At 47.0% G+C, this 14058-nt stretch overlaps 1 protein-coding gene across 1 annotated transcript in view; it reads left to right on the top strand.

Moving 5' to 3' along the window:
* Positions 1-14058, top strand: part of BCAS4 (breast carcinoma amplified sequence 4) — a 68969-nt gene that overhangs the window by 29187 nt on the left and 25724 nt on the right. The window contains exon 5 of the mRNA XM_018566383.1: positions 30-164. Within this exon, the coding sequence (XP_018421885.1) occupies positions 30-164 (135 nt within the window). The remainder of the gene's footprint in view (positions 1-29; positions 165-14058) is intronic.

The raw sequence follows: 14058 nt of genomic DNA, 5'->3' as shown, positions 1-14058 counted from the left end.
TTCATACTGATGTTGCTCATTCTCTGTAGGCCTTTGTGAAGATGGTGGCCCATCACGTGTCCTTCATGGAGGAGGAGGTGACTCGGGCTGAGAGGAACCACTTGCCGCTACCTCAAGCCTTTCATAGAATACTGTCCGGCGCTTCCATTCCTCCCTTCCTACGGGTTAGTGCTTACCTCATATTCCCATATATATATAGTATAGGATGGAGCTCCACCTCAAGGTACAGGCCAGTGTTCCAGTTTCAGATACACATACATTGAATTCAGTACCGGGTGGTCACTCGCTGGCTTCATAGATCTCTTAGAGACTCCGGTGATGGGATTCCTGACACTGGCCGAGTCTCTGCCCCTCCCACAAGGCCTTGAAGTAATATTAAACTCTCCTTTTACCTTTTATATATAATTATTCACCAATAAAAACACTTCTCAGGAAAGCAATTCCTCTATATATGTGCAGAACCGCTTACACATGGTGGTCACAGCCACTGGCTTTGGATTGCTCAACAGCGCTTCTTCGAACTTCCTTACGGGAACCCGCACGCTTAGGACACCACCGGATCGCCCTTGTTGTGACTACATTTCCCATCATTCCAATCGTCATATTGCCATGCCCCATCTTAGACCCGGCCTCTGGAGCCACAGCCAATCTATTACATTAGAGGAGCTAGGACGGGACTTGAAGCTTTAAGATCTGCAGCAAGTCCATTACATTGGAGGAGGCGCAGGGGCGGGGCTTGCAGCTTTGGGAGCTGCATTCAATCTATTACACTGGAGTTGAAGCAAGGGCATTAGAGAAGGAACAGGGGTGGGGCTTGAGGCCTCAGGAGCTGCGGTCAATGTATTACATTAGAGGAGGAACAGGGGCGAGGCTTGAAGCCTCAGGAGCTGCAGTCAGTCTAGGGCATTAGAGAAGGAACAGGGGTGGGGCTTGAGTCCTCAGGAGCTGCGGTCAGTCTATTGCATTAGAGAAGGAACAGGGGTGGGGCTTGAGTCCTCAGGAGCTGCGGTCAGTCTATTGCATTAGAGAAGGAACAGGGGCGAGGCTTGAAGCCTCAGGAGCTGCAGTCAGTCTAGGGCATTAGAGAAGGAACAGGGGTGGGGCTTTAGTCCTCAGGAGCTGCGGTCAGTCTATTGCATTAGAGAAGGAACAGGGGTGGGGCTTGAGTCCTCAGGAGCTGCGGTCTATCTATTGCATTAGAGGAGGAACAGGGGTGGGGCTTGAGTCCTCTGGAGCTGCGGTCTATCTATTGCATTAGAGGAAGAACAGGGGTGGGGCTTGAGTCCTCAGGAGCTGCGGTCAGTCTATTGCATTAGAGGAGGAACAGGGGCGGGGCTTGAGGCCTCAGGAGCTGCGGTCAGTCTATTACCTTCGGGGGGGAGGAGCAAGAATGGGACTTGGTAGGCTTCAGGGCTGCATGTTTGCATCTACACAGGCAGTGTATGAATATATGACTGTAGTCCTACCTGGGACCTTGCAAACCAACGTAGCCACCCAAAAACAGGAAACAAAGAAAAATTTAACTAGGAGAACACAAAGCAATGACAGGTGTGACTTGTTCCTGCAGTGTGGAAATGTGACGCCACCATGTGACTTTGTGACTGCCCTGGTAGGTGGGACTGAGAACTCTGATGGATGGGTCTCGTCGCTGGGAATGTAAAAAGTCAGCATTGTATTCAGCGTGAAAGCCATCAGCATAATGACAACAGATTGCCAAAGCAGTTGAATGTTTGGGTTGCCTTGCTACCCAGATTTGCTCTTTAAAGCAGATCTAAACCCCGTGACTAAAATCTCTCATAAGCTTTATCATGTTCATGACATTTAAAATGCTGCAACATTTGTAGATTGTATTATAAGAATACCCGGTGATACTGCCACAGAGCTCCTAGTTCAAGCACTTCCTGTTAACTGGGTGACAACTGTGTCCCAGTCGTCATCCTGCCTTGTCACGCTGTCACACACACCCCTTGATGGAGACTACAAGCAACTATACCCGACACACATTGCTGAGGCATGGCCCACTGTCGTCACTATCTAGATCAGGGGTTAGCAAACCTCCGGGCCCTCCAGCTGTGGGAAGAACTACAAATCCCATGAGGCATTGCAAGATTCTCACAGCCACAGACATGACTCCCGAGGAGAGAGATGCATCATGGGATCTGTAGTTTCACCTCAGCTGGAGGTTTGCTACCCCCTGATCTAGAGTATTGACATTGGATGGAGTGCATGCAGGCAAGAAATGGCTGAAAGAGGCTGCAGAGGATCGGCAGCACTGACATGGTAAAAAGGTTTAAAAGAGTATTTAATATACAAAAGCAATTGTTTATCATACACCGTGCTTTAACAAATGTCATCCATTTAAGAATTAGAACGACTTTAAAGAAACTGGACTGTCACTTTGCTCATTCATTGTTAGATATTCCCCACTCATGCTACAGAATGCAGTACATGACAGCAGATATTCCGGCTCTCATAGGCAGGCCCCAAAAAAATATGTCCTGATAATGTACTTGAAGGGCGGCACTTTGAAGTTGTCAGAGGATAACAGGGTTGGCGCCGGACTCAGGGGGCTCTATAAACTCCACCTCCGAATTTTAGGTTATGATGTGCAGCAATTTGCAGTACAGTAGGGTTTTATTAAAACAAAATAGACCAGGGGTAGGCAACCTCTGCACTCCAGCTGTGGTAACACTACAAATCCCAGAATGCCTCTGTCTCTGGCAGTCATGCCTGTGGCTGTAAGCAGGGGCGTCCCGAGGCTGGGTGACACCCGGAGCGGTAACCGAGTGTCACCCCGCCGAGACGAGAGAAGGACAGGCTGCCGCATACAATCACACGCAGCACCTGTCCTTCCAGGGCACGCCGCATGGATCTGTACGGGCCGGCTCTTAGCTGTGTGAATGAGGCCTAAGCGTCTTGCAATGCCTCATGGAACTCGTAGTTTCTACCACAGCTGAAGTTCCAAAGTTGCCTACATCTGAAATAGACAATAGAGCAGCGGTAGACAAACTTCAAGCCTCCAGCTGTTATAGAACTACAAGTCCCATGAGGCATTGCAGAGCTCTGACAGCCACGGGCATGACTCCCAGAGGCAGATGCATGATGGGATTTGTACTGTCACCACAGCTGGAGGGACGACGTTTGGCTACCCCCTGCAATGGTATATAGACAGATCAGTGCTATTGTATAGACAGGTATAGTGATCCAGAATGTTGTATGAAGCATAAACAGGAAGTGTTGCCAAATCTTTATTGTTGGCACTGACCTGCGCCGGGCGGACGGACGGGCAGACAGGTGAGTGCTGCCGTAACAATGCCATGACCTCCAAGCAGATTCTTTGGTAAGACTGGATGGTTAGAGGCATCGTGACTGCTGTGATGGATTCTGCCCGTACTGGATTCTGGCAGCTGATTGGTTAAAGGTATCTGTCTATTTTTTTTTTCTTTCTCCTAAAAAAAAACAAAAACAAAAACTCAAGAAATGCCGAAAACAAACTGCGCCGTATTTGGACCAGACGCTCTCTGGGGCCCACAACCCGACACCTCATACACAGGACAAGACGCTCCTGATGAAATAAAACCCTTTATTATTGGAATCCCCACTGCACTTCCGCCTTGTCTGCTTCAGGAGAAAATACATAACACCCTAGGAGAGGAAAATTCCTAAAATCTAAAACGGACCCCTTAGAGTCTTGGTTTTCTCAACTGGTGGGTCGTGACCCAAATGTGGATCGCGACCCTGTTTTCAGTGGGTCGCCGTGTGCCTTCCACTTTTCTATGTGAGAGGCTCCTCAGCGCCAGCGGTACCACAATGCCGTGCGTTCCATTGCAGTGCGACTTGGGTCGCCACTTAATGTTCAAGGACAAATGTGGGTCCTGAGGTTACATAGGTTGGGAACCATTGCCTTAGAGTAACCTAAAGCTGCATTGACGGGTCCCTCCCAGTGCTAGAGCTGACCGTTCCATGTGCACACAATGTAATATTATCTCCCTTTGGATGGCTTCTCCTTCCCATGGCCAGGCCAAGGAAAACAAACATCCTCATGCTCCATGACGAACAGTGACTGCCATGATAGTACAAAGTTAAAAGTCGCCAGGGCGCCACACCAACGACAATAGAGAAGGATATTTAAATGAATGATCATCAGTGTAAAAAAATCCAGGGGCTCACATCCCCCCCCCCCCCCACCAGGGCTTAAGGGGGGGGTTCATCTTTATTTTGCTCAGCGTCTCCAACAGGAGAAAGAGCACCCTGAGCATGCATGAGTCTATATTGACTTCCCCCAGCATGGTTTGTGGTCACGCTGTGACCTGTAGTACCTTGGCGGCTCAAATGATCCCGCCCCTTTTCTTATGTACTGCATTGTTAACCAGCCCACCCTCCCTTCCTTCCCCCATGGCACTGTATATGCATGCAGGCTTATTCAGAGGGATGTACTGTAGGTGTGCTGTAACTTAAATTAACCAGATTCAGATTTTCTATAGTCAGTGAAAGTTTATTTCTGATTGGCTACCGCAGTTAACGCGTCATCCTCGTCCTTTGTACCGCCGTACGGAACAATCCCACTCATAGATTAGGCTGGTCCAAAGGTACAACCACTTCTACTGTTATACAACACAAACTGACTTTCAGCTGAGGACATGAAGGTTGTGCAATCTACAGATTTGTGTGTGTGTGTGGTGGTGGTGCGGGTCTTTGTCATCCTGCCGTCGTGTGTTGAAAGTGAAAATTGGGAAAGGGCAAGACAAACAGCCACTTGGAGAACTCAAGCACACCTATGTCAACACAACGAACGAATAGAATAATTGTTATTCTCTCTAGCCACATCAACAGCCCCTAGTGCCTGAAACATGCTAGATAGGCAGCAGTGGACAGTGCGGTAGAGGCTGCACAGAATCTCCCGCTGTCAGTACGATTAGTAGAGTGTTAGGGGATTGTGGGAAGATAATGGTAAGGTTTAAAAGACTTATACTAAAAGCATTGTAAATGCATTTCAGTGAGTATAATAAAGAGTGTTATGTGCCTGGACTTCCTGAGAAGAGGACCCCGGAGTTCCGCCAGGCGTGGTGCACCGAGCGCTTCATGGTTGAGAACCCCAGACAAGAGTTCCGCCAGGTGTGGTGCGCCGAGCGCTCCATGGCTGAGAACCGCAGACAAGAGTTCCTCCAGGCGTGGTGCACCAAGCACTCCATGGCTGAGAACCGCAGACAAGAGTTCCTCCAGGCGGGGTGCACCAAGCACTCCATGGCTGAGAACCACAGACAAGAGTTCCGCCAGGCGGGGTGCACCAAGCACTCCATGGCTGAGAACCGCAGACAAGAGTTCCGCCAGGCGTGGTGCGCCGAGCGCTCCATGGCTGAGAACCGCAGACAAGAGTTTCTCCAGGCGTGGTGCACCAAGCCCTCCATGGCTGGTAACCCCGGACAAGAGTTCCTCCAGGCGTGGTGCACCAAGCCTTCCATGGCTGAGAACCCCGGACAAGAGATCCTCCAGGCACGGTGCACCGAGTGCTCCATGGCTGAGAACCCCCGGACAAGAGTTCCTCCAGGCACGGTGTACCAAGCACTCCATGGCTGAGAACCCCGGACAAGAGTTCCTCCAGGCACGGTGCACCGAGCGCTCCATGGCTGAGAACCTAGGACAAGAGTTCCTCCAGGCACGGTGCACCGAGCGCTCCATGGCTGAGAACCCCCGGACAAGAGTTCCTCCAGGCACGGTGCACCGAGCCCTCCATGGCTGAGAACCTAGGACAAGAGTTCCTCCAGGTAGGGTGCACCGAGCGCTCCATGGCTGAGAACCCCGGACAAGAGTTCCGCCAGGAGTGGTGCACCAAGCACTCCATGGCTGAGAACCCCAGACAAGAGTTCCGCCAGGCGTGGTGCACTGCACCGAGCGCTCCATGGCTGAGAACCCCGGACAAGAGTTCCGCCAGGAGTGGTGCACCAAGCACTCCATGGCTGAGAACCCCAGACAAGAGTTCCGCCAGGCGTGGTGCACTGCACCGAGCGCTCCATGGCTGAGAACCCCGGACAAGAGTTCCGCCAGGAGTGGTGCAACAAGCGCTCCATGGCTGAGGACCCCTGACAAGAGTTCCACCTGGTGTGGTGCACCGAGCGCTCCATGTGGAGTCATGGTTTCATCTGTCCGTTCTATGAAGATTGTAGTGACCCAGTTGAGGAGACGGGTAGTCAAAAACCCTGACTATCTATCTATCTATCTATCTATCTATCTATCTATCTATCTATCTATCTATCTATCTATCTATCTCTCTCTCTCTCTCTCTCTCTATTTGTCTGTCTATCTATATATCCCTCCCTCTATCTATCTGTCTGTCTGTCTGTCTGTATATCCATCTAATATCTTTCAATCAAGTGATACATTTTATTTCTTTTAGCATCAAATGATATCACATTTATAATACTGCATCTCAATGCTTTCAAATAGCGGGCTAATGAATATCAAATACCATTGTAGGCCTCGTTATTTAGTACAGTGAACGTATCCGTCAATTGTGTGAAAACATATACTGTATATCTATATACACATACAGACCCGCAGACATACACACACACACACACACATATACACAAGCATTTGTATATCCCTCTATACGTATACAAATGTGTTTTTTTCGCTCAGACTAATTCTTTTTATTAAAAATCATGTGATTGTATAGATACATCTCCCTCTCTGTACGTTTCTATACGTTTCCGATTACTCGCTGACCCTCTCCCAGGTCTCCGTCTTTTCTCTCCATCTCTGGAGGTTCGCTCTGACATTGTCCAGCCTGCAGCAACACAACCTCTGAGACCCACAATGCCTCCTGAGGGCCCTCAGTTCTCAGAATTCCAGAATGTAATCATTTGCTGCTACATTGTACGCATTTCACATTGATAAAAGACTAACTTTCATATATTTATACTTATAATGATATTTATTGTTTTATTTCTCAACATACATCTTCATTGTGTGAATGAGATAAAGCAGAAGTGACTGCCTTGTGTTGGGGAAGTGGTGTTTTGTACACAGGTCCATTCATTTTGTTTCAGATATAATTACATAAATAGGACACCCCACAATGGTGGATCAGTTCTAATGACATAGATAAGACACCCACAATGGTGGATCAGTTCTAATGACATAGATAAGACACCCACAATGGTGGATCAGTTCTAATGACATACATAGGGCACCCCAAAATAGTGGAATAGTTCTAATGACATAGATAAGACAACCTACAATGGTAGATCGGTTCTAATGACACATAGGGCACCCCACAATTGTGGATCAGTTCTAATGACATAGATAAGGTCCCCCACAATGATGGATCAGTTCTAATGACATAGATAAGGTACCCCACAATGATGGATCAGTTCTAATGACATAGATAAGGCGCCTACAATTGTGGATCAGTTCTAATGATATAGATAAGACACCCCACAATGATGGATCAGTTCTAACGACATAGATAAGACACCCCAGAATGGTGGATCGGTTCTAAAGACATAGATAAGACACCCCACAATGGTGGATCAGTTCTGATAACATAAATAAGACACTCCGAAATGATAGATCAGTTCTAATTACATAGATAAGGTCCCCCACAATGATGGATCAGTTCTAATGACATAAATAAGACACCCCACAATGGTGGATCAGTTCTAATGATATAGATAAGGCACACCACAATGGTGGATCAGTTCTAATGATATAGATAAGGCACACCACAATGGTGGATCAGTTCTAATGATATAGATAAGGCACCCCACAATGATGGATCAGTTCAAATGACATAAATAAGACACCCAACAATGGTGGATCAGTTCTAATGACATGGATAAGGCCCCTACAATGGTGGATCAGTTCTAATGACATGAATAAGACACCTCACATTATAAATGGAAGTTCAGCATACAAATTTTAGTGTTTTCTTTCATAATATGAAGATAATGAAATAAAACGGTGTGCAGTCTGTGACCCAGAACGCTTGGGAGGTAAATCCCTGCTCCATCATTATTATAATACAGGATTTATATAGCACTTTATGACATATTTTAATGGTAATTATTTTGCAGGTTGGGGCACCTTTGGAATGGAATTACCTGTCTCGCCCCCTTATACTTGCACAGGCTCTTACAGGCCTCCGAGCACCCAATGGGATACATTAGGAAGTGATGGGGCACCCGTAGGCACTAGCAGCCTTATTCCAGATGGGCAGTGGTGTAACCCACAGCAGCCAATAAGAGTTCGGCTTAGTATGCAGGGATGTGTGAGTGATTCATTCTGATTGGCTCTCGCTGAGCTTGTGCGTCCTTTCTTGCCGGCTGTCCACAAATTACATGAACAGGCTCGCTCTGCTGCAACGATCTTCCGTTTACTGTTCACAGGAAACAGCCTGACGATTAGACCAGATTGACCTGCATAGGGGAGTGCTCCTTTAATCTGGCAGTGCTCCTCGCAGAGACTGTAGAATTGAATTCTCGCATCACAATGTGTGGTGTTAGGGAGGAGCACGACTCTGCTGTTGATGTAATGCTGTTCTTGCTCTGACGGTAGTGAATACTTTGCTCGGGAACACACCCTACAAAATAATCCCTCTGCCCTTCTTTAACCTTTATTAGAAGGTTGTATCCACTCCCTATAAGTATTGTGCTGTTGACTCAGGGGAGTGTCAGTACTGTAGTAACAATGCTATCATGTTATATGATACAACGAGACATGTAGAGGCGAAGGTGGGAAACCTAAAGTCAGTTTATGTACAATGGGAAGAGTTGTACTTCCAAAGAGATGTGTGAAACGTCCTACACCTCAGAACATTAAAGTGTATCTCCAGGCAAAAAGTATTTTTTCTTTAAATTGTGGATAGAGTGGGGAAGGGTCAGAACCCCTGCCAAGCTTTTGTTACTGTTTCCCCCATCGGAGAGATTTCACCCCTCTTTGTCACCAAGAAAATGAGGGGGGGGAATTAAACATTTTACAGTTGTCACCAGAACAAGAGGTACGTGGAAATTTTCCAATGGGGACACCTTCTCTAACTTCTTCTTCATTTTCTCTAACTTCCTGTTCTGTCCCCGGAACAGGAAGTGATGGGAAAATTTCCCCAATGGTACACAGACAGCAAAAAAATAACAGGGGGCCGTTCAGTAAAGCATTTGCAACACTTTTCTGGTGTTATGTTATTAAGTGCACCAAATGCATAAAAGCCGTGCAACACTTTTCTTGCTATTTCCAAGGCGTGCAACAAATTCAGGTGAAGTCCATGCACCCATTGCACTCCTGACCGCCGATCCATAGTAAAGAGATGGGTGCATCGGTAGTCGACGTCAAAATAGTACAGACAATTATGGACACCGGCACTCCAATAGTAGAATAACGTCTGTTTAATGACGTCCGTGCAAAAACATACTCATTGCAATGTTTCGTGGTCACGCAGGATCCCCTTCATCAGGCTGAACACTTGTCCATGCAAAAACATACTCATTGCAATGTGTCGTGGTCATACAGGATCCCCTTCATCAGGCAGAACACTTGTCCGTGCAAAAACATACTCATTGCAATGTTTTGGGGTCACACAGGATCCTCTTCATCAGGCAGAACACTTGCCTGTGCAAAAACTTACTCATTGCAATGTTTCGTGGTCACGCAGGATCCCCTTCAGCAGGCAGAACACTTGTCCATGCAAAAACATCCTCATTGCAATGTTTCGTGGTCACGCAGGATCCCCTTCAGCAGGCAGAACACTTGTCCATGCAAAAACATCCTCATTGCAATGTTTCGTGGTCACGCAGGATCCCCTTCAGCAGGCAGAACACTTGTCCATGCAAAAACATCCTCATTGCAATGTTTCGTGGTCACGCAGGATCCCCTTCAGCAGGCAGAACACTTGTCCATGCAAAAACATCCTCATTGCAATGTTTCGTGGTCACGCAGGATCCCCTTCAGCAGGCAGAACACTTGTCCATGCAAAAACATCCTCATTGCAATGTTTCGTGGTCACGCAGGATCCCCTTCAGCAGGCAGAACACTTGTCCATGCAAAAACATCCTCATTGCAATGTTTCGTGGTCACGCAGGATCCCCTTCAGCAGGCAGAACACTTGTCCATGCAAAAACATCCTCATTGCAATGTTTCGTGGTCACGCAGGATCCCCTTCAGCAGGCAGAACACTTGTCCATGCAAAAACATCCTCATTGCAATGTTTCGTGGTCACGCAGGATCCCCTTCAGCAGGCAGAACACTTGTCCATGCAAAAACATCCTCATTGCAATGTTTCGTGGTCACGCAGGATCCCCTTCAGCAGGCAGAACACTTGTCCATGCAAAAACATCCTCATTGCAATGTTTCGTGGTCACGCAGGATCCCCTTCAGCAGGCAGAACACTTGTCCATGCAAAAACATCCTCATTGCAATGTTTCGTGGTCACGCAGGATCCCCTTCAGCAGGCAGAACACTTGTCCATGCAAAAACATCCTCATTGCAATGTTTCGTGGTCACGCAGGATCCCCTTCAGCAGGCAGAACACTTGTCCATGCAAAAACATCCTCATTGCAATGTTTCGTGGTCACGCAGGATCCCCTTCAGCAGGCAGAACACTTGTCCATGCAAAAACATCCTCATTGCAATGTTTCGTGGTCACGCAGGATCCCCTTCAGCAGGCAGAACACTTGTCCATGCAAAAACATCCTCATTGCAATGTTTCGTGGTCACGCAGGATCCCCTTCAGCAGGCAGAACACTTGTCCATGCAAAAACATCCTCATTGCAATGTTTCGTGGTCACGCAGGATCCCCTTCAGCAGGCAGAACACTTGTCCATGCAAAAACATCCTCATTGCAATGTTTCGTGGTCACGCAGGATCCCCTTCAGCAGGCAGAACACTTGTCCATGCAAAAACATCCTCATTGCAATGTTTCGTGGTCACGCAGGATCCCCTTCAGCAGGCAGAACACTTGTCCATGCAAAAACATCCTCATTGCAATGTTTCGTGGTCACGCAGGATCCCCTTCATCAGGCAGAACAAGTGTTATGCCTGATGAAGGGGATCCTGCATGACCCCAAAACATTGCAATGAGTATGTTTTTGCACGGACGTCATTAAACAGACGTTATTCTACTATTGGAGTGCCGGTGTCCATAATTGTCTGCAACAAATTCAGGTATCTCTTTTATGCAACACTTTTACATTAGGTCGTTGTAGCTGTGACCAATTAATTATATTATAGCTGTGACCAATTAATTAAGAAATATCTCCATATGGGTGATAAGAAAGGTAATCGGAGGTAAATAGGACCTCTTCCATGTTGGAGTACATTGCCTATGTATGTAAGTTACGCCATTTGTGGCATGGACTGCGACACACTATGGGGAGAATTTGTCAAATATGAATTCAAGGGAATAGGATTTGCTAATTGTGGCAATGCCACGGAGTAAGCTGGCAACACGGTCACCCAGGAGTCTCAGCCAGAGGGGCTGAGAGGTTCCAGAATGCAGGGAAGAAGTTCTGCAGGGAAGCAGCTGGCCTTTCAGTTTCCTCCGGTTTTTCCGGATTGTAGTTGGGATCTGGACCTCTAGACATTTCTTAAGGTGCCCATACACCTTACGATTATTGGATGAAACTTTTCGTCCGATGATCGAACCGTCGTACGATTTTCGTACCACGGCCCCATCCTGCCCCGATGATCGAAAGGTTCAATCAGCGGTAGTTAAAAAAACAAAACACCTGGACGACTTGCGGTAATTGACCGTAATTATTTTCGTATGCGCAGTGTTAATCGCACGACTTTTGACGGACGGAAACGCCACCAACCATGCGAACATCGTACGATTGAACCAAAGTTTTCAAACATGCTTGACCTACAAAAGTCGTACGATTGTACAGTACTCGGGCACTCTAGTCACACGTTACGATTGTCGTACGAAAAGTCGATCGCATACGATTATCGTACGATAATCGTAAGGTGTATGGGCACCTTTAGAGTTCTGGGTGGGATGAAATCTGTAGTCCTAAGGTCAGGTGTGGCTGGTGATCAGGTGCCTGAAAGCAGTTTAATTAGGAGCCCAGACCAGAGCTCAGAGGAGAGGTGGTGTGATGTGTGCTGGAGGCACACGAGGGTCAAGCCAGGTGGTGTGGTGGAGCCACACACGGAACAGCCAGGGAGGCTGTAGGATTAGACAGGCTGAGAGAGCCAGGCACACAAGGTGTGTGGAAAGCTGCTGGAAGTGGTTAAAGATTATGAAGTACCCTGAAGTGTTTTGCTGAGGCAAACGTTAAATTCCTGGGACACTGAGTGCACAGGACAACCTTGAGTCGGTGAGACAATATACTTTGTGCTACATGCTGAACTTAAGCCCGAAGTTGTGTTTTCACCTGTGAGTTGTCTGAAGAAAAAGAATAAAGACTTTTTGGTTTATAAAGTGCTCTGTGCGAGTGCTCTGTGAGCTCCCTAACATTACATAATGCACTTATCCTGAGTGTCTTATAACTCCCGCACCACAAGTATTTATTCCTGGTGATTGTGTCATAGCCGAGTCTTACTTATCAGAACACAGGAGCCCTGAAGAAGGGGATCTTAGTAGGCCGAAACACGTTGGCAGTTTAATGTTTCAGTGTTATGAACTGATACAATATATCATATTTTGTTTGTTTGACTTTGTACATGTGGATTCCCAACCGAAGGCCCCCCGGCTCAGGGGAAGACAATTTGCCCTGCTATAGAGATGTGATGCAATTTGTGGAGAGCAGCCCTGAAGGAACCACTGCGCCCTGACATAATCTGAATTACAATCCAGCGCCCCGTTTTCACTTGTTTTAGCAAAAAAATAAACTGACGGGTTTTACCCATTCCCTACGCCATCCGAATCTTAAAAATTAAAGTTTGGGCTATGCGTCCATTTGACGTGTTTTGTCATTTTAGGATTTGCCACTTTTGTCTGATGATTTCTGTAATTACCAGTTCTTAGTATCTTCCGGATTAACGGGCAAGTTGCCATCTTTGTGTTGGAAAATTCCACTTCCTCCTCTGCACCGCCTTCGTCTCTTTTGTTTCGATGACATCCTGAAAATGTTTGGTGCTCAGATGAAAGATTCGGCAGTTTTAGTTCCTTGTAACAATCGATTTGTTTCCGTTAAGCAGTAAAAAAAACACACATATCAGTAATCAGATCAAAGTTCATTGCCGTCAGTTGTGAATAAAAGGGAACCTGTCATTAAAATCCCACAAATCAACAGGACAACGTAGCAGTACCAGATCACATTATTATTTGGAGCAGTGGTAGGCAAACTCCTGCCCTCCAGCTGTGGTGTAACTACAACTCCCATCATGTCTGTCAGAGTCTTGCAATGCCTAATGGGACTAATGAGATCTAGGAAATGTTTTAAAGAAACAATGTTGCAAAGAAAGAATGCATAGGCCATGTGTCTTCAAGTCCAGCGGTGGTGTAAGTACAACTCCCATCATGTCTGTGGTTGTCGGAGTCTTGCAATGCCTAAAAGGACTCATGAGATCTAGGAAATGTTTTAAAGAAACAATGTTGCAAAGAAAGAATGCATAGGCCATGTGTCTTCAAGTCCAGCGGTGGTGTAAGTACAACCCCCATCATGTCTGTGGCTGTCGGAGTCTTGCAATGCCTAATGGGACTTGCACCACTACTGGAGGGACTTTGCACCACATCTCTATATCAGGGGAAGACAATTTGCCCTGCTATAGAGATGTGATGCAAGTCCCTCCAGATGTGGTGCAAGTCGCATTAGGCATTGCAAGACTCCGACAGCCACAGACATGATGGGGGTTGTACTTACACCACCACTGGACATGAAGACACATGGCCTATGCATTCTTTCTTTGCATTATTCAAACATTTCTTAGATCTCATCTTATATTGTATTAATATAGGGGACTGTAGAGCACCAGGCCGCCTCCAAAACCAAAAACACCTTTCTGTTCTGGGAACACAGATTCATATTTGATTCAATCGCCATTGTGTTCCTGGTCCCGCCCCCTTCTTTTATGTTAGAGGGCTTGGGCTTCCTGCCCAAACAGCCTTTCCCTTTGGCTGTCTCC

The sequence above is a fragment of the Nanorana parkeri genome, unplaced genomic scaffold, assembly GCF_000935625.1.
Source record: "Nanorana parkeri isolate BGI_ZX_2015 unplaced genomic scaffold, ASM93562v1 scaffold946, whole genome shotgun sequence".
Lineage (NCBI taxonomy): Eukaryota > Metazoa > Chordata > Amphibia > Anura > Dicroglossidae > Nanorana > Nanorana parkeri.
The sequence above is the reverse complement of the archived record's forward strand: the minus strand, read 5'-3'. Positions and strand labels throughout refer to the sequence as shown.